The 24129-nt window shown below is 37.3% G+C and overlaps 2 protein-coding genes across 2 annotated transcripts; one reads left to right on the top strand and one right to left on the bottom strand.

The window, feature by feature from the left end:
• The first annotated feature begins 1702 nt into the window (after window positions 1-1702).
• On the top strand, window positions 1703-4976 carry LOC128264655 (uncharacterized). The gene is made up of 4 exons (XM_053000263.1): window positions 1703-1928; window positions 3559-3668; window positions 4243-4657; window positions 4719-4976. Exons 1-4 carry the CDS (start codon window positions 1865-1867, stop codon window positions 4868-4870), a joined length of 741 nt encoding a protein of 246 aa, XP_052856223.1. The 5' UTR covers window positions 1703-1864; the 3' UTR covers window positions 4871-4976.
• Window positions 4977-19850: 14874 nt separating this feature from the next.
• LOC128262466 (uncharacterized) lies at window positions 19851-21930 on the bottom strand. Its single transcript, XM_052996743.1, has 2 exons — window positions 20475-21930; window positions 19851-20163 (listed from the first exon to the last, which is right to left on the bottom strand). The coding sequence occupies exons 1-2, from the start codon at window positions 21893-21895 to the stop codon at window positions 19929-19931; spliced, it is 1656 nt and encodes a 551-aa protein (XP_052852703.1). The 5' UTR covers window positions 21896-21930; the 3' UTR covers window positions 19851-19928.
• Window positions 21931-24129: the final 2199 nt, after the last annotated feature.

Here is a 24129-nt window from a genome sequence, read left to right as displayed (position 1 = left end):
ATTTATACTTAGATGTATTTATAACCACATCTACCCGCATTGTGAGCCAGTCATGACAACAGGCTTTAGAATCGACGAAGAGGCCTTTGTATAGCAAATAAGTCTTCCCGTCGAGTTCCCCGATACGTCCCATAACTCTATTTGTTTGTGTTCAGGGCCATTGTAAACAGTTTAAGAGTTCAGTGTGTTCCGATCACAGTGCAAAGTATGGGCCGTATAAGAGCTTTGGTTTCCCCGCAAAATTATATGAAGATAGCTGACACACAGTGAATAAATAAGAAACGAACTCGGAATTAATTCGTTAGTTATTTAAACTTCAATGACTTTTATATATCTTTGGTCCGATATGTCATTATGAACTTAAATATTATTACTATTATAAATATATATATATTGGTTTTACGAAAGCTACTATTTTTTTACGGATATTTGAGATGCAGTTGCTAACTGCGTGGCTTAATAATTTTAAAAAATTGAACTCCCGCTTATCTATATATTATAGACTGGTATATCAAGAATCTAGTAGATCTATGATGGAACCAGTTAAACACATGAATAATTCATTTTAGCGTGAGGATTATATTTCGATAAACAACAAGTAAAAGAATTTTCATTTTTCAACTTACACATTGCAGTTTTAATCCACTGCCGGTGAGCAAACGTGTTAACTATTTAAATAGTCGTTTTACATCTGAGTCAGTATTGGGAAGGTCGTTTAGCAACCAATCACTTAAATTGTGAACTTAAATGAGTACCTAAACAGTATCAATAAAAGGTGAAATGAAATAACACAAATAAGTAAAGTAAGTTTCTTACCAGACAAGCTGATGTTAAAAAACTATGTTGAGCAAGACCCTGTTCCTTCCAAATAATTTGAAGTATTATTATGATAGTTTGTTTTTTATGTGCACAACAAAGGTTGGTGAAATCCGTTTGGCAGAGTATTTTAAAAGTCAGTGTAAGTTGAATTCGACCAGCCTTATAAGCACACATCTTATTATCTCACTTTAATGGACAATTAAAGCGTCACACACATTTTTAATTAGAGGCGGAGATATTTTCACGAGTACAGGTAATGCGGTTTAGTTGCCCAGCTTGCCTTGTTACGGTTTTAAGAAGACTTATATTCTATTTATCTCAAGGCTAGTAGAACAAAAGGAAGCTGCACAAATCCACAAGTTTATGGGGCCCAAAGTGCTATCTTTTTAAGTTTGTTCCGCGAATTGTTATTGCTTCTTCTTCGTGTAGCTAAGCTTAGATTTGAGGTTATTTCGCTGTATGAGTAATTAGAAGTAATTAATTTCATTTTCAAACCTCAATCAGGGTTTCTTTGTGGTCGATAGACAGAGGGTTAACCACACGAGAAGTTCATCAGGTTCATCTGCATCTTTGCAGGCAATTGCGAAAATAGAATTGCCTAATTGCTTTTTTTGGCACTCGGCAAATGGGCAAACAAACCAAAATCTTACACAGTAGTCAAAAAACCAAGAAGAGAGGAGCCCGTTCGGTCGGTCAGTCACTAAGCCTAGGCCCTCGGATCCACCAGCTTCTACATACTAGTACTACTATATACTCAGGTCGGCAAAGTGGAAGTTCTCTGCCGGCGCAGACGTCGACGGCGGGACTTGAGATCGGCTTGGTTTGCATCTCGTTTCATTTTCCACTGCGATCTACAGCTTTAGGGGCTTTAAAATCGACGATCGACCGGCAACCAGCTCGCAGTTTAAGTTCTCAGCTTCGCGTCGACGGACGTTCAACCAGTCCACTCACAAATATTTTATAATACTACTATTTCTGACTCCGTTGCGTGTGGCTGCATTAATTTACATAATTTATAAATTGTTCTTAAGTGATTCTACCCAAAATGATGAAATCTGTGTGCCTAGTGATTGTGATCCAAGCTCTTTGGATAGTAACCGCCGAGACCCGTAAGTTAGGATTATAATGAAATTAATGAAAAATCCTAATTAGACAATGACTATATTAGGAAACGCATTTTTATACCGAATTGTTAACTTACCTTACCATGAACAACACAGTCAGTAGAAAAGAAAGGGCAGCCCATAACTGAAATTGTAGAACACTCATCCAAATTACTTAACTTTTTTTTACTGGTAATCAAATTATTAACTTTAAAACGCTGTTAGATACCTAATAAACAGAAAATTATATGGGATTGTACTTTCAATTTTTGTTGGTTTTTGTTATGTAAAAAAAGATTATTTGAAATTATGAATATTCTAGATTTAACACAAATAATATTCCGGTTGAAACTAATCATTTAGTACATAAAATGTTATATGGCACTAAAATTGTCACCTTAGTAGTTCAAGCAGTTTTCTCCCAGCCTAGTAATTAAAATTTCTTTTAACTTCATAGCCTATACTGTAAGGAGTACAAATTCTGTTCGCGAAAGCAAATTCGTAAATACCCAGCAATATATATAGCTTTTGTTTGTTAGTAAAGATTTATTAATACATTAATTCACTATTTAAATTTACGACGGTCATTAACAAATTATAGTTTGTATTTAAAAGCCAGTAATTTAATTTAATTGTTAAGTAAATGATGTTGCGTTAGTCACCAAAGAAATGTTTGAAGTACCAACAGCTGGTTTTTAAAATTTCTAAGGTGTTTATTTTGCTTTTCACACCTTGTGTGTACAAAGAATGCAATCGAATCTTCGGGAATATGTCAAATGTCAAGTTTACCACTAGTGGTTGAAATCTAACCATTTGCCAATGTGCTAATTGCGATAGGCGACATGGTTTTGTTAGACAAATGAGCGAAACAAAACCGAAAAGGGGGACAAAAACCCGGCTTTTCTGCCGATGAGTGTCAACAGAGACATCGCTTCCGCATCGCATTCAAAATGTATAGATGTAAGCACTCAAAACTCAAAACTCAAAACTCAAAATGCAAACTATGAACCAAATCCATATTTAATTAACGCGAGCCGTGGCCGTTAAACAAACAGCCTTCAACTTGAAATTTTAATCGCTCCCGCTGCAGCTCGCCTTGCCATCGAATGACGCTAATGAAATTGCCCAGGTACAACCATAATGATAAACCAGCTATAACTATAACCTTAGTAGCCACGAATGTGTGTCATGTGCCACAGAATTGCGACTACAACAGGTTCTAGGGTGCACTCCTTGGCAACCTTGCTATCGAATCGAGATCTTGATTTCGATCTCGATCGGTTTGAAGGTCGTCGCTGTGGTTTCGAGCTTATTTTTCGAGCTCGTCTGCAGAGTCGATGAACTTTACAGGAATTGAGTCTGCGGTTGAAGTTGATCTTCCACTTTGTTGACACTTCTCAGTGTTTATCTTCCGATAGAGCTATCATTAAATAGCATCAACAAACTTATAAAAGTATGAACTTTAACAATAATAAACTATTAAAAAAAACAAGGCTTGACTGTGTTTTAAATTAAATTTTAAACGATTTGTAATTTTAGTAATATTATAACAATGATAATAATGGGTGCACAAATAAACAAGGTACCATTTTATCTTACTTGACCCAATTTTTAATTACCTCTTGATATTTTGCAGCCGCCTATATCAAACAATGCCGTAGGGAAGACCCCAAATTGGTGGACTGTTTTATTGGAGCTATTGAACACCTAAAGCCCTACTTGGCCGATGGCATTCCCGACATTCAGGTGAGTGACTTTTCTGCCAAAGTTCATTAGTTGTCGCACTTTGCGTCTATCTTTCTTTTGAGCGTTTTCTCTGTAAACGAGTTTTCAGTTGCATAAGAAACCAATCAAATGAAAGTCACTGGGACTTTCGCACTTGCATAATGATTGTTTTCGCGGGAAAAATCTGCGGAAGTGGTGAGGCTCACTCTCTGCACAGTGGTGCAATGAACATAGGAATTTGCAGTTAAAGGTCATTCAGTGTGTCGAGATTACTTAATTAATCTCAAGAAAATATTGAATTATTCAAAGGGTCATTCAAAGTAGAAGCAATCAACTTCACAAGCGAGGCAATAACGTAAAAATAATATAAATAAACAGAGAAAAAAGGTGTTACAAAATTCGACAGCGGCAAAGACAAGATCAAAACACTTTATATATTAGAACGCTACCTACAACTTTTTGTGTTTCTCAAATGGAAAACATTTGCTAAAAGTTTATGTACACAGAATTAATTATTGACTTTCACAAACCAAGTTTGAATGTTAGTTAAATATAACTATAATTTAATATAATATAAATTTTAATTAAATTTCAGCTACCCTCCGTGGAGCCCTTCAAGATGGACACTTTGGCCCTGCAGTTGACCGAGGGTCCCCAGGGATACAAGATTACGCTAAAGAACATGGAGGCCTTTGGGGCGAGCAACTTCCAGGTGAAATCTTTAAAGCTGAGTGATGGCAGCGAGCCCTTCAAGGCGAAGATCGTGATGCCCAAGCTGAAGATCGAGGCAAAGTACACGAGCTCCGGGGTCCTTTTGATCCTGCCAGCCTCCGGAGGAGGAGACTTCCATGCCAATTTCGAGGGCGTGAGTGCCGACCTCACAGGAAAGACGTCAAGACCCGCAGCAAAGGGTGGAAAATACCTGCACATCGATGCCCTTAGCTTGGTTCTGGACGTGAAGGATGTGAAAATGAGCATATCGGGTGCCTTCAACAACAACCGTATTCTGCGTAAGTTTTTCTTTATTTTTCTACAGACAATTGTGATAACGAAATTCCTTTTATTTCCCAGTGGAGGCAACCAACTTGTTCCTGCGAGATAACTCTCAAGTCGTCCTGGAGGCCATGCAGGCTCAACTGCAGAAGAAGTTGGCTAGCGAATTTGGCAAACTAGCCAATCAGCTGCTTAAGAACGTTCCTATCGAGCAATTCTACTTGGATTAGGCTTAATTATTCTACATCTTAGTTTGTTAGTCTAATCTAAGATTTATTTAAATATAAATTACTTTGTAATGCTATGAACCAAGTATTAAATTGTATGTGGTGTAAAGGTTTTTTGACTTTACTGGAAAGTTGGCTATAAAACGTAAATGATTTGTATTTAGGAGATCGAGTTGAGAATATATAAAATATAAATAAAATATTCGCATAGTATCAAATTGCAAAAAAAAAATAAAATGGCTTTACCCTTAGTTCTGATCGATTTCTAAAAAAGAATTAAAATGACCTCGTATTTTTCACTTCGATTTATGTATACAAAATACAAGGTCAATAAAACCAATAACAAGAAAAAACATATTGTTCATTTTCTTCATCTAATTTTCTAAATTTCTAATTTTTTATGCCAAATTGGATGCAATTTTATCTTTTAGCATATGAAAAAAATACCAACAATGAAAATTTTTGCAATGTTGGCATAAATTGATATATTCAAATTCTCAAATAAAAAACAGACACTTTTCCACTGGAAAAATCTGTACAATGTTATAAAAGATTAAGCGATAAACAAATCTAAAAACTTCGGTTGGCCATAGGTAGTATTAATTCATTTTAATTAAATACGATTGTATTTATTTATTATCTATATATTTTATATCAAGATAAAACACATTAAATTAAATTGAAACTAGCTTAACTTCTTCACAAAAGCTATGGACAACTTTCCGAAACGTGGCAGCACTTTTCTAAGTCATGGTTGTTGGACTGAACTGCGCTACTTATGTCTTGGATTCGCCTATTGTGGCAAATTAGAATTTACCTTGCCTATGTCGCGCTTGCTACCAACACCAAAAGAACTATTACCCGCGGTACGTTTTCCATCTCGGAAAAATATTGCCATAGAACAGCGCCATCTATGCTAGGTTTCAATAAATTATTTAAGAAACAATGCCGGAGTTTGGAACACTGTCAAATGAACCGGTCCGCGAGTGGTGGGAATGTAATGCAGTGATAAAACAACAAGCTCCGCGCAAGCACTGCCACCTATGGGTCAAGCAAAACGTACAGTTAAGAACCATACGATTTTAGAAAACTTTAGGTTTTACATACGTTTAACTTTTAAAATATTAAAGCAATTGAATCATTTCCAGGCATAATGGGATATTTGTTAATTTATCTCGTTTTTTTGCTCGTAATGTCAAAAAGGAATTTTCCAATTGGCATTAGTAGTGAATTCAAGGAGATGTTTAAGTCCTTTAAAAATGCGAACCAGGCGCCATGTAGCTCAGAAACTTTTTACCATTCACGATATAGTGTGGTTGCTGTATTGGGTATGTCTTAAATAAGCATCTGAAGCGAATTGGAAAAAATATGTTGTTCACCGGCATGTTTATCTTACTAAATATTTCGATACAAAAAAAATAATACGTATTTGTCTTTTAATTAATTCTTGTCTTTTAAAAATTTCTGATTTATTTGTAAGTCTTTTTATAAATGTTTGTTATTAATAAATAAATATTTGTGATGTTTTAAGTAAAGTATTGTTCGAATCCTAGGTGGCGGTGTTTAAATCATGGTTTTTGGTTCATCACCTCATTTCATTTCCACCACTTATGTACCGGTTAAATCCCACCACTCACGTACCGTTTCATTTGAATGTGTTCCCAACACGGGAATTGCAAATCGTCATGAAGTACACAGCGTATATTTTTGTTGTTTTGCTATCAGCAGCGTGAAGGAAATAAGTTCTGAAATCTTGGTATCGAACTTGTTAATTTTGGTTTTCGTTTTTTCGCATGGTTTTCGTATATTGAGTATATATAATTGATTCACAATGAATCGCTTCGTTTCTTCTTCAATCTTGGCAGCACGTTCAATTATCTGCCAACCTAAATTTTTTGTTGAGCAAACACCTTCACCACCAGGGCGCCAGTAGTAACTCTACTACTACTATTTTAAATTATTCACAAAACCTAGCCTAGATGGCGTTGTTAATTGACAATTGTGTTTTAGAGATGGATAACGTGCAACGGATAATAGGTACAGAATGGATATGGAAAACAGAGCGAAGAAGTTTTCGTGTTGGTGGCGAGCGAGAGCAACGCAGGGCAAATTTCGATTCGCTTTAAGGGCGAATTCAAGACATCAGCAACTTAGCTCCGACAGCAACCATGCAGTTGACAAGTGCTGCCATATCTCAAAAACTTGTTCCATATGAACCGTTCATCAAAAGAGGGTTTGTTGAAAACATTGGGCGTAGTCAACGAGAACAACATGATCAACGATCACTGATGTATCAGTAACCAGTGATCAAGTTTGTTTTGCTGAACGCCTTGATACAATACGCATTAATTTAATAATTTTTGCTTTTTGTAAAAACAAATTAACAAAAATTATTTAACACTGTAATTTTTACTATGGTTTCAATATATCGTAAATATTTTTAATTTTCTATACTTATTTACTTTAAATTAAAAACGGCCTCACAATGGCTTACAAACTTATAATATCATAAACCCCAGATATCAAACCTTGATTTTCCCGTGGAGTTCAAATCCATTATTCAGAAAATGACACTCAAAATTATTTTTATTTTGTATCTTCACCTCTTAGCAAGGTAAAAAAGTCGAAACAATCGCACTTTCAGCATGTACAATTTCTGATATCAAAAATGATTTAGCATCGTCTCCTTCGTCCCGCTTCAACGAAGAATCTAAGCTTTTGGCAATTTTATTACAGCGTCGCGATTAAAAAATCAGGATGGTTTGCAACTTCAAAACAAAAAGTTGTATAATTTTTTATATAAATAAACAACATCTCGGGAATATCCTGTGAAAGTTTCTTGTCGATCGGACTAAGACTCGCTGAGATACCGATTATCTCGTAATCGTACTCGAGGCATGTTTGCGGTAAGTAGAAATCTTGTGAACCCAAAAATCTGAGTTTAGTTTAAGGCTGCTCATTTGGAAGATTTTCGAGCAATAAAAATAGTAATTATAATGAATATTTAATTAATCAGACGGCTATGTTTTTCATACTATAAAATAACAAAAGACCTTAATAAAAAAAATTTTAAACTAGACTTATTTTAAAACTTTTACAAAAAATAATAAAAAATTAATAGAAAATTTATTTAAAATTTGTAATATACAAATTAAATTCAAATATCTTTTGAACCAATATGTGTATTACAATAATCTAAAAATACCTTTCACATGTCCTTAACAATTACACCATTATTTCACAATTAAAGAACATTCTCATATGGAAGGTATTCCATCATAGTTAACGAATATTTTTAGATTAGTAATTTAATCCGTGGCTCTTTTAAAAATAATATTTTTTTTTTTTTATTTATTTATTTTTATTATTCAATTTATAATCATAACGGTCCGATTTTTAAAATAATTGTTAGATATTGCGACTATTAATAGTAGTTTCCTTTGTGACCGTCTTGGTGTGACTTGTTACAAAGTGGACTGCCGCCAACAGAGAAACAGAATCATTTATCAAAAAAGAGTTATAGGATTAGAATTTTTGAGGACAAATATGGTACACATACCGGCCTCAAAACTGATATAACGTGTATTGACTACGTTTAATTAGCTCTAAAAACCCATGAGATATTCTCATTTATACCAATTTCCTCTGGCAGTCTCAAAACAAACCTTAACCATTTTCTAAAACGGGCTAATCAAGACAAAATTTTTATACTAATACTTCAGTCCTAAAAAATCTATTAAACATATTTTCGCAATTTCCAAACAATTATTTTCATTTAAATAATTTTAAACTATCATTTTTTCTGGCTTGTAACAGGTTAGCTTAACGTATAACCTTAAACGTTAAGGAAATGGCTACGAGTAAGACGTGCGGCTTAATTTTTCTATTTTCCTGCTAGAAAAAATTACAGAAAGTTCTTTGCATTTTTCTTAGATATTGCTTTCTATCCCTAGCACATATTTTTTCACCGCCTTTGGCTTTGAGTGTGACTTAGGTTTTGTTTTAAAAATGAAAAAAGGTTGCATACTTTTGGGTGCCACCAATGCACACTGGGCCAGAAAGCTCTGTTTTTGGTCAGAAATCTGGCAATTCTTTCCCTGCATAGCTAAAGACCTGAAATAAAGCATGTTGTTTTTTTATACCCTTGCAGAGGGTATTATAATTTCAGTCAGAAGTTTGCAACGCAGTGAAGGAGACGTTTCCGACCCTATAAAGTATATATATTCTTGATCAGCATCACTAGTAGAGTCGATCTAGCCATGTCCGTCTGTCCGTCCGTCTGTCCGTCCGTTTATATGCAAACTAGTCTCTCAGTTTTTAAGCTATCTGCATGAAACTTTCCCAAAAGTTGTCTTTCTATTGCAGGTAGTATATAAGTCGGAACGAGCCGGATCGGACGACTATAGCATATAGCTCCCATAGGAACAATCGGAAAAATAAATGAAAAAAATGATAACTTTGCTGTTTTTTAATTTTTTGTTTAGTTCTTCGACATATAGTAATGGTAAAATATTTCCGATTTACGGTTTAAATTTCATCAAAATCGGACGACTATAGCACATAGCTCCCATAGGAACAATCGGAAAAATAAATGAAAAAAAATTATAACTTTGCTGGTTTTTAATTTTTTGTTTAGTTCTTCGACATATAGCAATGTTTAATTATTTCACAATTATGGTATAAATTTTATCAAAATCGGACGTCTATAGCATATAGCTCCCATAGAAATAATAAAAATATATAAAATAACTATCTAATAATTGAGCTGCAAATCATCATAGTTTCAATGTTTTTTTTTAGCACATACTCAAGAAAATCATAATTTAAATGTTTTCAAAAGTATTTAATTAATGCAATTGCTGCAAGGGTATATGAACTTCGGCTTGCCGAAGTTTGCTTTCCTTCTTGTTTAAATTAAACTTTTCAAGAACTAAAAATAACATTATTAAAATTTTATAAGATTTAGTTAGTTCGAATTAAAATCGATAACAATTTCCAATTTTTGCAAATTTTATTTTTAGAAAAAATACTTTGCAAATTTTATTTTTAGAAAAAATACTTTGAAACAAATTCAATACATAATCTTACACATTAAGTATACAACAAATCAAAATAATTTAAACCACTAAAAAATAACAAATGGTTTAAGATTTTTAAACTTTTCAAAATTCCATCTTTTTGTGCTAATATTAGTAAAGTAATCTACCCAATAAAAATGTATATTTCTTCATCTTTGCATTTATATCATCAAAAGTTTAATAAAACAATAATTAATATATTAAATATTCATTATTTTAAAATTATGATGTCATACGGGCTTGCATAATTATATGTTTTGCACTTGTAATTTAAATTATTAATTTTCTGGCCAGTGTGCACTAGAAATATAAATTCATCAGATTACAATTTTTTTTTGTTTTTATAAATTTTATTTAAGATTATAAGAATAAAAGTAAAACCTAAAAATGTTGATGAATTTTGTCTTCAAAGTGCCGTAAAAAATTAATTAACTTTTTTTTTTGCCAAAGTTAAATATTAAAGGTAAGGTCTTGTATGTCCTGTATCAAACTTTGAATCGTGTCAGATAGTCAGACATATTTGAAGACAAAGGAAAGTTCTATGGCAGTATTTTGCCGAGCAGAACGTGAATTTACCAACTGTTGGGCATTCCGCACTTGACGGCAGCCCACGAGTGTCTATTCTTCCCGGGGCGCCTAGAAATCTGTGGGAGAAGCGAACCAGCTCCTAATGACATGGCTGCATCTGCCGCTGACGGGAAAACTGTCTGGCGGCCGGAGGAAGTGCAGATCTAAGTGAATTGTCGTGTTGACAATTTCGAACACTGAGCGCTGAGTAAAAGTTAATATGCTCGTGCTCAGCACTCAAGTATTTAAACATTTGCCCGCTTGTAATTCGAGCCGCATGCAAGTGGAGATACGCGCATCCGAGAGATTGCCTGTGTTTCTGGGCGATGCACAACGTCCTGGGAAGATGGCATGTTCGGCATGCGTGCGCCGATGCTCGCTGCTTGTTTGTATCTTAAAGATACTTTTGCTGTTCGGGCGCAGACGCTGCGCTCCACACTCACTTTATTTATTGTATAAACATTTTCGTGACTTTGTTGTTTATTTTTCCTCACATTTAGTTGCACCGCTCGTTCGACACACATAATGGATGTCTGCGGCAGTCAGGAGTTAGTTACACAGAGAACAATAGGAAGAAACTCAAAAGAGCAGCTAAAGCAGTTGGCATCTATATCCTACTTCATGAATCACCAAAGACTACTTTAACAAATTTTTTGTGAAAAACTTATAATACATTTTTTAAAAAAATTCTATTTGTACACAACAATTGAATTTTAAGCCTTTTGTAATTAATATTTTCTTAAATCTTTTTGCATATATATAAAAGCACGAACAAATGGGTATCAATAAACCGCATACTGTGAACTAACTAATTCAAATTAGTTAAAATAATAGATTTTCCAATATTATTACTCATTTTATATGGCTACTACTTATGTTCTTTTGAAAGAAAGAACCTAAACCATAGATAGGTACATGTAAAAGATTAATATGTTATATGCTTTGTCTTAAAAATGATAAACATTTTTTTTCTAAGAATGTATTATGCACATTAAATATTAAATTATATTACATTCAAAGAAACATAATGAGTGCATGAAATTTTATTGTGTTGTTTAAATAAACTGTACGGATCACAATTTGACAGTCGGAGTTTCGACTTGTCGATTGCATCGCGACCTACTTGGTAAAATGGCTAACCAAATATGCAAGAAACTTCACTTTCCTGGCACTTTCGGCTGGGCCTGCCTACTACTAATTTGTGTTTGGCACTTGGCTGTATCGCTTTTTGAAGTCTTCGCGCTGGCCGTGATGGAACCAGCCTAAAAAAACACGGCACGCATCTTCGGATTGTGTAAATACTCCGGCGCAGCAATAAGCTGGACAACGACCACCAAACGCCCGGGAAGGCATAAAAGAAGAGCTCGCCAGCGATGCTGGAGTGTTTTCTTTATAAACAGAAAACTTAATGATGTTGATTTAGTAGAACAGACAACCCCAGATCGCCTACCACTCGCCTGGTATTTTCATTATATGTATGGCACAATATGATTTGGTGTTTGTGCCTGTGCTCAACACTTTACAAATTTTGCCCGGCCAAAGTAAACGTCAGCGGCTCCAAGCTCCCCACTCTTCACTCCCCATCACGATATTCTCCGTCAGTCAACATGATTTGCAAGATATACAAATTCATTCAGCGCCGACGAAGACCTAAGCTGGAGCCAAAGTCGAAGGCAAGACGATGACGAGGACCACGACTTCGTTGGCCCGCATGTCTGCTTCATTAACACGTCTTTAGAGCCCGACTACAATTCTTGGCTCTCCTCATACCCTATACCCGGTTACCCTGTCCTTAGCGTTCAAGTGTGGGGTGCTCACGACACACACATAAGCGTGGGTGGAAGTTCGAACTGGTTCAAAACGTTTAAAGTGCAATTTGACATGATACTGAAAAGTGTCTTAAAATGCCTTTGAGAATATATTTTAGTTTATCAGATATTAAATTGAAAGAATTTATAAGAATGGGTGGGTCAAACTCAACTCATAGCTGTGGATTAAATTGAATGGTTAACTGCTTTAGATACAACTTTAATATAAAACAAACAAAACCACTTATATCATTTTACCATGCTTCGACGCAACACATTACAATTGTTTTAAGTCATCTCAAAGAAATTCAAATCAGAGACTTCCCTTGAATATTATAACAATGGGATTGCAAGATATAATCTTAATTAAACATAAAAAAGAATCCATACTTCGCGGATAGTTTTATTTGAAAATCAGTAAGAAAGGTATCTCAAAGTCTAATCCCTTAAGTGTCCCCTCTTTTTGCCAATCCCTTGTAAGTTTTACAGGTCTCAGGTGTAAATTGTTTTCCCTCTCTCTTACCTGCGTCCTTACCCGCATCTTTGTTCTCGAGTGAGCCTGTTTGGGTCCATGTGAGTATCTGTGTTAACGGGCGGCTCGGTATGGGTGCTCTTGGTTCGTTTGTGTGAGTTGTGTGTGTCAACATAAGGGAGAAGCGAGAGTTTAAAGCCGCAGCCGCAATTAGTTGGACCGCACTAAAATATGATTAGTACCCAGTTTCCCACCTCCGCCCCATAAAAATGTCTTCTTCCTCGCATGTCCAGTTTGTTTGGTGAGCTTAGGCTCCGCTACAATAATGCCCACGTAAACAAATCGGCACTCGATAAATTCCCCAAAGCGGTGGCAAGAAAGAAACTGCATTAATTAGAACCACGTAAAGACATCAACAAAGGTACGCTGGCGGTGAGACATAAATCGCTCTACTAAAAATGACTGTATAAGTAACAACATAGTACTTAAAAATTCATTTTTTTGTTTTATAGAGACGATGAGATATCGCATGAGACTATGCACTAGTCGGTATTAAGTACTATTCTTCTGTTGAGGATCTGAAGTGTTTAGTATAAAATTATTCTTTTAAATAAATTGTAGAATTCGACAATTAACGCATTTAAAATGTTTTTTTAATTCAAATTATTTTTCTCAAGATTGAGTTTATATAATTAAACTTGTGTCAAACTAAAACCACTTTATACATATAATTGATTGGAGTACATAGTTTACTGTTGCTCTAATCTTAAGTTTATAAAGCGTAGTAAAATGGTTATTTATAATCTATCGGTAAGAATAGAATAATTACAAAAAGAAACAATAGTTAAGTAATCAATTAATTGTTTAAAATAATTTAATTATAAATTTGGTCACAAGTGATAGCCAATATTATAGCGAACTGCTTTTAGTGAAAGCATGCGAAGTCTGAAAACTTCTTGGAAAGACTCTGGTCGTCCCTTATCCTCCGTCCATTTCCGTTCGTCCTTCACCCAGCCACGTCAGTGGATAGGAAATAACTTCGCATCCCCGCACAGGCCAAGGCATTCCAGCACTAGCATTTGCCGTCTAAAAGGCAGTCTTTGTGCCAGGAAGTTTGCCTTGGCCACCTTTTGTTGACTGCCTCCGCCTGCGAGTGACATTGGTCGTGCAATAAGCAGACAGGGGCCTAGTGACACATGTTTCCCAGCCGAGGTCCGTGACTGCTCCTGCTGCTGCTCCTTTTCCAGCTCCTGCTACCGCGCCTTATCCTTTCCCACTGCCCCGCTTTGTTTGAGTTTCCCTCACCTTCTGGCGGCTGGGAAACTGGCAAAGTTTTTTAGCTTGGCATGCCAGACACGTTGACAAAAGACGACAACGTTGCCAGCGACGACATAGACGAATTTATGCTAATCAGCTTGGATGCCATGCCCTGGAGCCCTGAGCCCTGGATGTCTGTCCTGCTTGCCTTTGGCCACGAGGGTTGTTCGGCCTCTTCGTGGTAAACTGGGGCATGGCAAATTAATTTGATTGTCGGGCATGATGAGATTACACAGATAGCTCAGCTCACCTACGTTTCGGTTCGAAAGGGTTGGACTCTGTTTGGTATTAAACACAGGTACAGCGAAAAATTATATAGGATCCTAGCACGTGGGTACCAATTACTGCGATTCGCAACGCTCGGGATATAAAATTTATGCCAGCTTATGAACATTTTTTGACAGCACAGCAAATTGTCTCTCAATTGTCACCCTGGCACAGTTACTCCTTCTTAGTAATGAGCAACTTAAGTGAACAATTTCAAAAAATTATTATTTGAAGTTGACTTATATTGACGTGTCTTATAAACTAACGTGTTTTTATTTTAGAAATGAAAATATGTGTCAACAGTTAATGCAAAAGAATTTTGCCACCCTATAAAAACTAAAAAAGTCAATAAAAATTAATCAACTTGCTGACTTTTTCCTCGAAGATTACCTTATAAACTAAAATAGTGTTTAATTATGAATCAGCATTTAAAAACCACTCCTAAGATTTCCCTGAAACTTCTGACTTGTACAAGGTGCTTAGAGCGTTTCTGCCCGCAGTAAGTTAATTTATTTACTTCAATTCTTTTATACTTATATCTTATATCTAGTCTTACGAAGGAATCTCCCCATGCTATCTCTAAGTTCCGCCCTCGTGTGTCGCTGCGCCTGTCCCATTTGATCGCTACCTTTGCCTGTTGACTGGCAAATTATAATGAGGCATGGTAAATGGACGGCTTTTAGATGGGGGAGTGGAAAGGAACGCGGCTGCAGACAAATTTGCAGCTATACTACAATAGTTGCCTGGCAGCCATCAAATCCACTCAGTGCACACTTCACGCACCAATTAAGTTCAATTTTCGATAGAATAACAAAACGCGTTCAGCATTTTCAGACCTCATCTGGGGAATTTTCCTGCCCTTGGCGGGCATGGAAATTGACATCATTTGCTGTTAAAAATGTGTCGAGGGTGCTGGGCTCGCAATTACGTGAGTTTGGCTGCGTGTGTGCCGTATCCGATTGGTATTGAAACCGGGATCGGGTCGGGGATCGGGGCATGGGCATAGGCATGAGCATGGAAATGGGAGTGGGAGTGGGAGTGGGAATGGAGATTATCCGGGAGTGAGGACTGCATCTGTTTATGGCGAAGAGCCAGCGGGCGGCATTATAAGCACATTAAATTCTGAAGGCACAGCCGGAGCATGTCTGAAATGTTGACGACTTTCGGGCGGTGGGTCGGTCGCAAGTGGTTTTTATGTGCATGTATTATTATTGAATATCATTAGGGGCACTCGTACGCACACTCCACCCTTATCATCGCCGAACGTTGAGGTCCTGCCCTTAGGGTCGATTCACGAACTGTCGAGCCATCTCAAAGTCAAATCAATGCGGGAAGGAGGTCGAAACTTAAAAGTCTGCGCCTGGACTGAAGGCTGTCGCGCTTGGACTGCGTTTAGTGGTTTAATTTTTATTTTTATGGTGCAATTTTATAGCAGCTCTTTCCACAAAGCACAAAGCAAGTGTCCCATATGACAAGGCTACACTGAGGGAAATAGCCATCGCATGGTAAAAGTGTTTTGGTTCTTGGATTTATATTTGAAGGGATGCAAAAGTTGGGTGCCTTGAACTTGACCGACATTTTGTTTATAACAGGCGTATTGCTCAATTGGTGGGGACTCTCTTAGATTTTCCCATTTCCTTTTAATTATGTTTTTAGTTTAAGAATTAGCGTTTTTGTCATTGTCTAAATTTAATTTATGCCTTAAACATTTTTATGTCACTTTTTTCGGTAGTTTATTACTAATAGTCAATTTACAATCTTAAAAAACATTTTAGGCCAATCTAATAAAAAAAGGGAACATATGCAAATGATTCGCAATATTTTGTATATTTCATGGTAGTATGCCACTTTCCACAAGTGCACTTTCAAAGCATAATTTATAAGTTTTGCATTATTTGATTTTTAGTTTGTGAGCTAGTAATGGAAAGTATTTAAACGCTGTAAAATAACATTATTAGCATTATCAGTTTTTATTAAATTTAAAACTGTTATGGCATAGAAAAATCATCTCATTTTAACCTGATGCGCTATACGTCTGCACTTAAAAACTGGTTGGGTAATTTTCAATACAATATGTATGTTAGTAGATTGCTTTTCGTTTCTCAGTGTTGGGTGGTACAAGACGACCGTGTATGGTAAGAAGTTGCCTTTCAAGTGCGGCCCCGCACAATGTGTTTTTTATGGGCTTCTGGGGCTCCGTTTTATGTTTCATCTTTTAAGTGCCCCTCGTTTGTTGCGGGTCTTAAGCAGCCTCTCCTCATGCGCCGAGTACTTTCTGCTTTTTGTCATTAATGTGAGTTTTTCTCCGTCCCGCCCCATAATTGCTACATTTTGTGTGCTGTTTTTGTTTGGCTCTGCGGCAATTCTGCGCGGGCTCATTAGTCGCGACTCAACTCAGCCGAACCGAACTCAAGTCTCAAGGATACGGGAGCGTCTGATCGGGCTGAATAGATTTGTGTGCGGATTTCATATTCATAAGGCACATTCTTTCGCTGGACTAATTAAACTTTTGCCGTTGTGTTCTGGGAACCAGCCAACTGTTTAAATATTCCCCTGGCAGGCTTACTACACTCCATGAATGGCTAATTAGCAGACGGGAGACAAAAACCAGACTCCAGCATCGGGAAATTGCCTAATCATGATTTTTGCATAATTTTTTAAAAGCTTCTCCGCCTGCCAGCCGCAGCTGAAAGGCTTTCAACCCTTGAAGCCTCAAAATGAAAGTGGTTTCGCATCCTCATCCGCATCCGTAAGCCCACTCCGTCGGAGAAAATCCTTTGTCCGTCCATCAGAGCCGTGTGGCATTATTATTATTAATAAGAATCCCCGTCTCGGGGCTTGGCCAAAGCCGATACCGATCCGTAGCCGAATCAGACAAGCTGCAGAATTTACAAAAATTAATTTATGACACGCCGCGGCACATTTTCCATTTTCCATGCGCATACAAAACGTGCTACGATTTTTATCTGCACCCAGTCGGCTTTTCCGCCCTCCCCTCGTACCTATTATTTTTAATCCATTAAACAAATGCCACGTTACGGGGCCGTTGGTTCGTGTCCGTTATCAGCGGGGAAATGGTAGATGGGCAAAGGGTCTTTGCTTTCGTCGGGCGACGAACAATGGGGCTTCCCTGCGAGGGTAGATACTACATATCTGTCTGGAGCAACGCCTCCGCTCCGGCCATGCAATCGGAGAGTTTTCCTAGTTTTCCGACTCTTCACGCTGAGTTATCATGTTCGGCGTGATGGAAAGGTGGAAAACAGCCTAATGGCATTTGCGGCAAATCATTAATATCAATCGCGACAGATATCGCTTCGATATCGATCCATTTACCCACATGTGGGATTGTCCAGATGCATTCGGCTGTGACTTCGTCTTGGATTTCCCTCTTCCTACACTTGAGATAATGGGAATCCAGGTTTTCTCTTTCTGTCACCAGTGAAGTGTGCACTGAGGGTCGATGTGTAGGGTTTCGTCTTCTGGGAACGCAATATGGATGATGATTTAATCGGAAAATGAAATAGTTTTTGTAACTTCATCAGCGATCAGGATTTTTATTTGTTTTCTCGACGACGGTCATTGGAAGTCACATAGGGAACCCCACTGTAGCTGTTTATCTAGTTTCTTAATTGCCCAAAAATAAGACATTTATTATAAAGTATTTCACTTGGGTCTGGTGTTTCGGGTCTAAGCTAAGTTGTTGATATATACAGCAAAAAAGAAAATTAAAAGAAATTAGTGAAATGTATTTTGATAAATAAACTAGAAAAAAGAAAATAATATTTTTAAAGAGGAAATCATGCCATTTGCCACATAATATGTTTATACCTACTCTATTATGATTGTTAAGATAAAATTGCATTTATATATGTATAAATAATTGATTGAAAGAATTCTACAAATTCTGGTTTTCGTTGGTATGTATATGGGTAATAAAAATATAATAAACTTTAATACAAAAAGGTATATGATGATACCGCAGATCAAGTTTGTTGTCGAATGCTCAAAAGTAATAAATTCTATCCCGAATTGTAACATGGTTGATGTCAACCAAATATATATTAATTTAGGAAACCACTAAATCCGTTTATTTAGTAATGTAATAATGAACTAAACAATTAATAAGCAAGAAACCAAACAGGTATTCCTCTTTAGTTTTGTTTTCTTGTATAATTGTTGATAAGAATAGCTAGACTCAATTTTATTTTATTTGTATGGAGCGTTGTAGTTGTTTGTTTATAAAAAAAAACATTATCTTACTACTTAAATTTTGTTGAGCTTTGAATGAGTGTGGTTTCGGGAAGTTCAGATTGTTCTTAATTTTTCCTTGCGTTACCCCTAACTAGTTTTGGTTCCCACACACAACAGCTCGGTTATCAAAGCATTTTCCTCCGATTTAAAGCTCATAACGATTCACAGCTCAGTGACCAAAGAGCTCTGAAAAAGCAGAAGCACAAAGCCACTCTGCGGCACTTCCTTCCCTTTCCCCATGGCATATACTCGTAGTACAGTGCCTTCCCCGAGCGAAAAAAATCCGGGCGAACAAAGCAATTTTGTGGAATTACAAGAGCGTCTCTAATTGTTAAGTAAGCATAATGTGTGCAACATATGGCCGAGAGACTTGGCCGGACTTTGACAGCGCCCCTGCTACCCGTCTCTGTCGCCCAGCGGTTCCCCGTCTCTTTCTCCGTTCGGTGATGGGGATGGGGATGTGCCTGGGAAATTATGGCAGCGACAGCCTGCAGGGCACCAAAAAAAAAAAAAAAAAAAACAAATATCCAAACTGGAACGGGGGCACAAATAAATTGGCAAAACGCTCGCAAAAAAGATTCCTCTGTTTGTGTGTAGGAATATTAAAAGATATGTCAGCCATAAAAAGTGCTTACAAAAATATTTTATTGTGCATGTGGCAAGTCAACAAACTGTGCACTAAGAGTACTCTGGGTCCCACGGAAGGGCAACTGCCGGGATGAAAGCTGCTTCCACAATGGGGCGCATTCAGATGGAGTTTTTTTGCCCTCCTCGCCAACTGGAGCTCATTAAAGCTAAATAAAAGCATTGAACTGTGCACACTTCCACAGAATCCAGACAAGGGGCCGAGTTCTATTAGGAGATGCAAAGCAGAACAAACAAGTAAGATTTGGTATGTCATCATACTTCACTGTGCGATACCCAAGACTCAGGCTGATCAAATTTCAGGTACAGTTCACTCTGAAACAGACAGATCGGGAAAAAATTTGACGCCACTATACGTTCATATACCCACATATAATATATGTATTATAATACTTGTCAACAAAATTTATATTTAGTATATTTAGTTTTAAAAAAATACTTTTTATTCGCTGTTTTGGAACAAAGTAAAGTTCATTTAATGCAAGAAACTTTAATTTCAAAATTTTTTAAAATCAGTAACATATAAATGATATTAAGGGTTCGCCAGTCCACAAGCTAAAATTTCGTATGAATCAAGTTGAAATAAATCAATAACTAATTACTGTCTGCGACCCCGAATGATGTACATTTTGCAATCTAATCTAAACAGTTTATAACTACGGAAGTTCCTCGTACAGCTCACAGCTCTCGTATATGTAGTTATTTCTTTCAGGGAGTGGTAGAGGTAAAGGTGGACGGCAGTTGTAAATAGAGGACGGCGGGACGGAAGGCGCCCTATCCCTGGGCGGACGTATGTATTTGTTGGACTCCGTGGGACGGTGATTGGCTTGCTCGAGGTATCGGTGATAGGCGGTGATATATTCGTTATTGTCGAGCGTCGAAATTGGAATCCTGGTCGGAAGGCAGAACGATTAGTAAATCTAAGGACTCTGTTAAAATAAGGTAATGGAGGGTTCCGTTGAAAAAAGTTTTAACGGACTTTCAGATAATTAATATGTCGTTGCATACTTTCATACACCTCATAATCCTAGTGATATATGTGGCACAAATGTTTAAAATAATGTTGGCTTAAAAGTACTTTCCCGAATGATGATTCGCATCCTTTCGGACAATACATAAAAATCTAATCAAAACTCAAATCGAATTCCAGCAACACGGTTGACCTTTAAAATGGAATAGTCGTGTAAGAGAGAGAGTCTTACCCTTCACTATCGCACCTGTCCTTCTCAGATTTCGGGGGAAACAGTCCCATTGTTTTTGAGTCGCGGCGCCTTCTGTCCGCATCACTACACCAGGAGGGCTTCAGTCGGATCGTTAAATAAACACTGGCCACTCCGAGAAAGAGGCCAATAAAAAAGATACCCACTCCCAGTCCAATGACCAGACCGCTGTTGGCCTTATACCAGGTCACTTGCGTAGAGGCCGCACATTTCGTGGTTCTATTTGAACAGCAGATAATTGAGGAGTTGAAATTATCGTCCAGAGCCACACAGAAATTAAAGGTCGAACTGCAATCCGATTCACACAACTCCACTAGTATACCATCCTCACATTTAGTCGAACCCTCCTGATCAACAGATCCAGAGTAAAGATTGCATATAAGTTCTTCACAAAGATCTTCGTCGCAATACTGCGTCCCGGACTCATCAATTGTTGACGTCTCTGGTTCAGGTGTTACTTCTTCGGTGGACCAAGTGACCGTAGGTCTGGTTGAAGATGATACTTGTGGTGATGTACCTGCTAGTTGTGGATTAGTTGCTACTTCAGCCTTTACAGTAAAACCCTCTTCATTATTAATGATTGTCTCAGGTTTGTGCCCAAGTATTTCCACTTGTGGTAGCATTTTAAGCGTAAGGGGTATACTTTCCCACTTCATTTGGCGTAAGCCACAGTTGTTTAGGATCAGTTCCTCAAGAGCCGGCAGGTTCTCAAAAGAATCTGCACTGAGAGTCTCTCCAAAGTTGGTTCCACTTAGATCTAACCATTTCAGCTGAGTGAAATTTAGGGGTCCCAAGAAGTCACTGACTGAATATATGATTTCCGTGAAGTAGTGCTGATGTATTTTGGCTTGGATAACAGTTTTAGAGACGGCAGAAAGAAATCCATGCGGCTTAAAGGCATTGTTCCCATTGATGAGGGTAAAGTTTTGAAGCTTTTGAAGGCCTTGTAAGGCTGAATGAGATAAACTTTCCAGTTGCACATTAATTAGTTGCAAGCTCAGCAAGTTACGGGTGCTATTTTGATTAAAAGTTCCATTGCTTATATGCCTAATAGTGCTGTTTTCGATGGTGAAATTTAGAAGTTCGAAGCAGCCGCAAAAGAAGCCTCTATCCACAGTGTTATTTTTGAATTCATAACTGGATATAAGGAGCGATGTGTCCCACTGATCGACACACTTGTTCTTGCTGTAGGTTGACTCATTTCCCAAATCCGTTGAGTTGGAGGTTACTTCGACGTTGTTATCGGAGAAATTCACATTGACCAAGATCAGCAGAAGTGCAAATGAGAAAACTGCCGGCAGGATGATGTATTTTAGCCATCGCATCCGACGCGGCTGGTACAGTCGCTCCCGTTTTTTTGCCTTTTCCTCATTGACCAAGTCAAAGGACTTGGACTTGAACATACTATAGATGTGTGTTTACAACAATGTGGTGTGCTCGCACCTGACACGCCAAAATCGAACTGACTGCTTACGCCATTTGCATAATTTCATTAAGCGAATTAGTTCCGCTTATTATCTGATAATGGTTTATTCCCCAGTGATAAGATTGCCAGCTCTGCGACCAGCGATGCAAACCAGATTCGGATGGCCAGCATGTTGACTGGTTGATATCGTGATTAATATGTAATGCCAATTAAGCCAAATATTAATATACTATCGTTTAGCTTTCTGTTAAAAAAAAAAAACTAGAGCTTAGACATAAAATGTGTTTAAATATATAAGAATCCAAATTAAACAGTTGAAACCCCTTACTCAGCAAACCAATCGCTCAATAAATATGCCTTCAAAAAACAATCGGGAAATAAAATCGAAAATAATGGTTCGACTTAGAAAAATTATGTGATTGTCGATAGATATAACCTAATAAAAACACCCCGCCTAATAACTGGCATCTAACATATCTCATGGCCTCGCACCTGTTTTGAAATACACATGCGCTGCGAAGGCATAACTTGAATCTGCATCTTAAATCCAAAATCTCTGGCTTCTATAGCTTCCGAGATATCGACAAAGGATTAGCACCATATAGGACCTAATAGGTCGAATTTGTGGCTGCATTAAGTACACATTTAGGACTATCTGTTTATTGCTAAGCTTAAGAAGTAGAACTAATTTACACAAATTTTAAATAATTATTTTATAAATTATAAATATAAAACTATGTTTGCACAATTGTGTTTCGCCGCTCTTTTTTGCATAAATCATATGCTAGTGTTTAGTATCTAGACTCTTTAGTATATGACTGGGTGTTTACAAATGTTACAATAACTTTCCTTGTTTTAATAAAAATTGCACCCCCTTCGGCTACATGTAGTATTTAAAGTTTCAACATTAAGCCCATTAGGGCTTCATCTTGGCGGCATATATTCGAATGTCTCCGAGGGTTTCGGAACGGGAACCCTTCCTGCTGCAACATTTCGTATTCAGCATTTAACTTGTCGTTAGGGTAAATTTATAAGCAGCAGAAACGCTAACGTCAAGCGGCTGCCGACTGGCGGCTGTCGACTTTTCCCCCTCCGACTTTCCGACTTTTTCCCGGTGCAGTCCTAGTGCCGTTCCCACTCCGAAGCCATTTCTTGGTTCCCCTGCTCCGACATCGACAACAACATCGAAACAACATCGACGGAGGACCGGCCTGGCCACGCTTTATTATCTCCCCTTGGTCGGCTTTGTTTGCCGGCGACGCCGACTGCATTTCATTGAGCGTAATTCCGTTGCTAATGATTTTTGGCACACGTAGCGCAACTTTCGAAATTAATGCGCTATAAAACAGCAACATAAAGACCCAGGCAAGACACTGAGAAATGGGCGCAGGGCGGATAGGAAATTGGCCTGCCAGCCGACGCAGAATTAAATGAAACTCTTGTTTCAATTGCTTTTTCACAGCTCAGCTACACAGAGAAAAGTAAGAGCCCAATATACTAGGACCAATTTTCCTACAAAGGTAAAAAAAAAATATATTGAAATGCTTTAAACTGAAAACCTATCTTAATATTTTAGTTCTTGTTAAAAATATTGTTAATAGCTTTTAAGCCTTTCAAACAAAATCGAAATCATTTCGAATATTTTAAAGGGTTATCAAATAGATCAAAAGTTGAATGTAATAAATTGAATACAGTGGTGTCATAGATTTTTATGGTGGCAATAAATAGTTTTGATCAACTTCGATGCAACTTTTTTGATCATAGAATCGAAACATGAATTTAGATTTGAAATTCAACTTTATTTTACGGAACAATTCTCTCATTATAATAGAGAATCAATTGAATATAAATATAATAGTTTTAGTTTAACTATATAGTTTGCTACACAAATTCTAATTTTTCTCTGTGCAGCCCAAACACCCCTTTTGGGCAGGAAGTTCGCCACGTTTCCCTTACTGATAACAGAACCCACATGCGTTCGGATTTTGGTTTGGGATTGGTCTTGGGTTCAGTTTGGCGTTCTGCGTTTACTCTTGCGGTTTCGTTTTTTGCTCTGCATACATTTCCATATTAATTCCCCTGATTACGGCCTCGTCATCGTCTGCGTTCATTTCCCTGGCGTTTTTGTCCAAATCCAAATGCGAATTTCCGAATGCAGACCACACTTCGGCAATGATGTTTCTGTTTCAGAATAATCTAAATCGGCATTAT

Source organism: Drosophila gunungcola, chromosome 3R (genome assembly GCF_025200985.1).
Source record: "Drosophila gunungcola strain Sukarami chromosome 3R, Dgunungcola_SK_2, whole genome shotgun sequence".
Taxonomy (NCBI): domain Eukaryota; kingdom Metazoa; phylum Arthropoda; class Insecta; order Diptera; family Drosophilidae; genus Drosophila; species Drosophila gunungcola.
This window is presented reverse-complemented; position numbering and strand designations above follow the sequence as displayed.

Bases quoted from the DNA above. Each gene is read 5' to 3' on its own strand.
- LOC128262466 (XM_052996743.1), bottom strand. From the start codon at position 21,895: ATGTTCAAGTCCAAGTCCTTTGACTTGGTCAATGAGGAAAAGGCAAAA. The intron at 20,164-20,474 runs GTAAGACTCTCT...CCTTCCGACCAG, and splicing joins GACAGGTGCGATAGTGAAGG to GATTCCAATTTCGACGCTCG.
- LOC128264655 (XM_053000263.1), top strand. From the start codon at position 1,865: ATGATGAAATCTGTGTGCCTAGTGATTGTGATCCAAGCTCTTTGGATA. The intron at 1,929-3,558 runs GTAAGTTAGGAT...GATATTTTGCAG, and splicing joins GATAGTAACCGCCGAGACCC to CCGCCTATATCAAACAATGC. The intron at 3,669-4,242 runs GTGAGTGACTTT...ATTAAATTTCAG, and splicing joins ATGGCATTCCCGACATTCAG to CTACCCTCCGTGGAGCCCTT.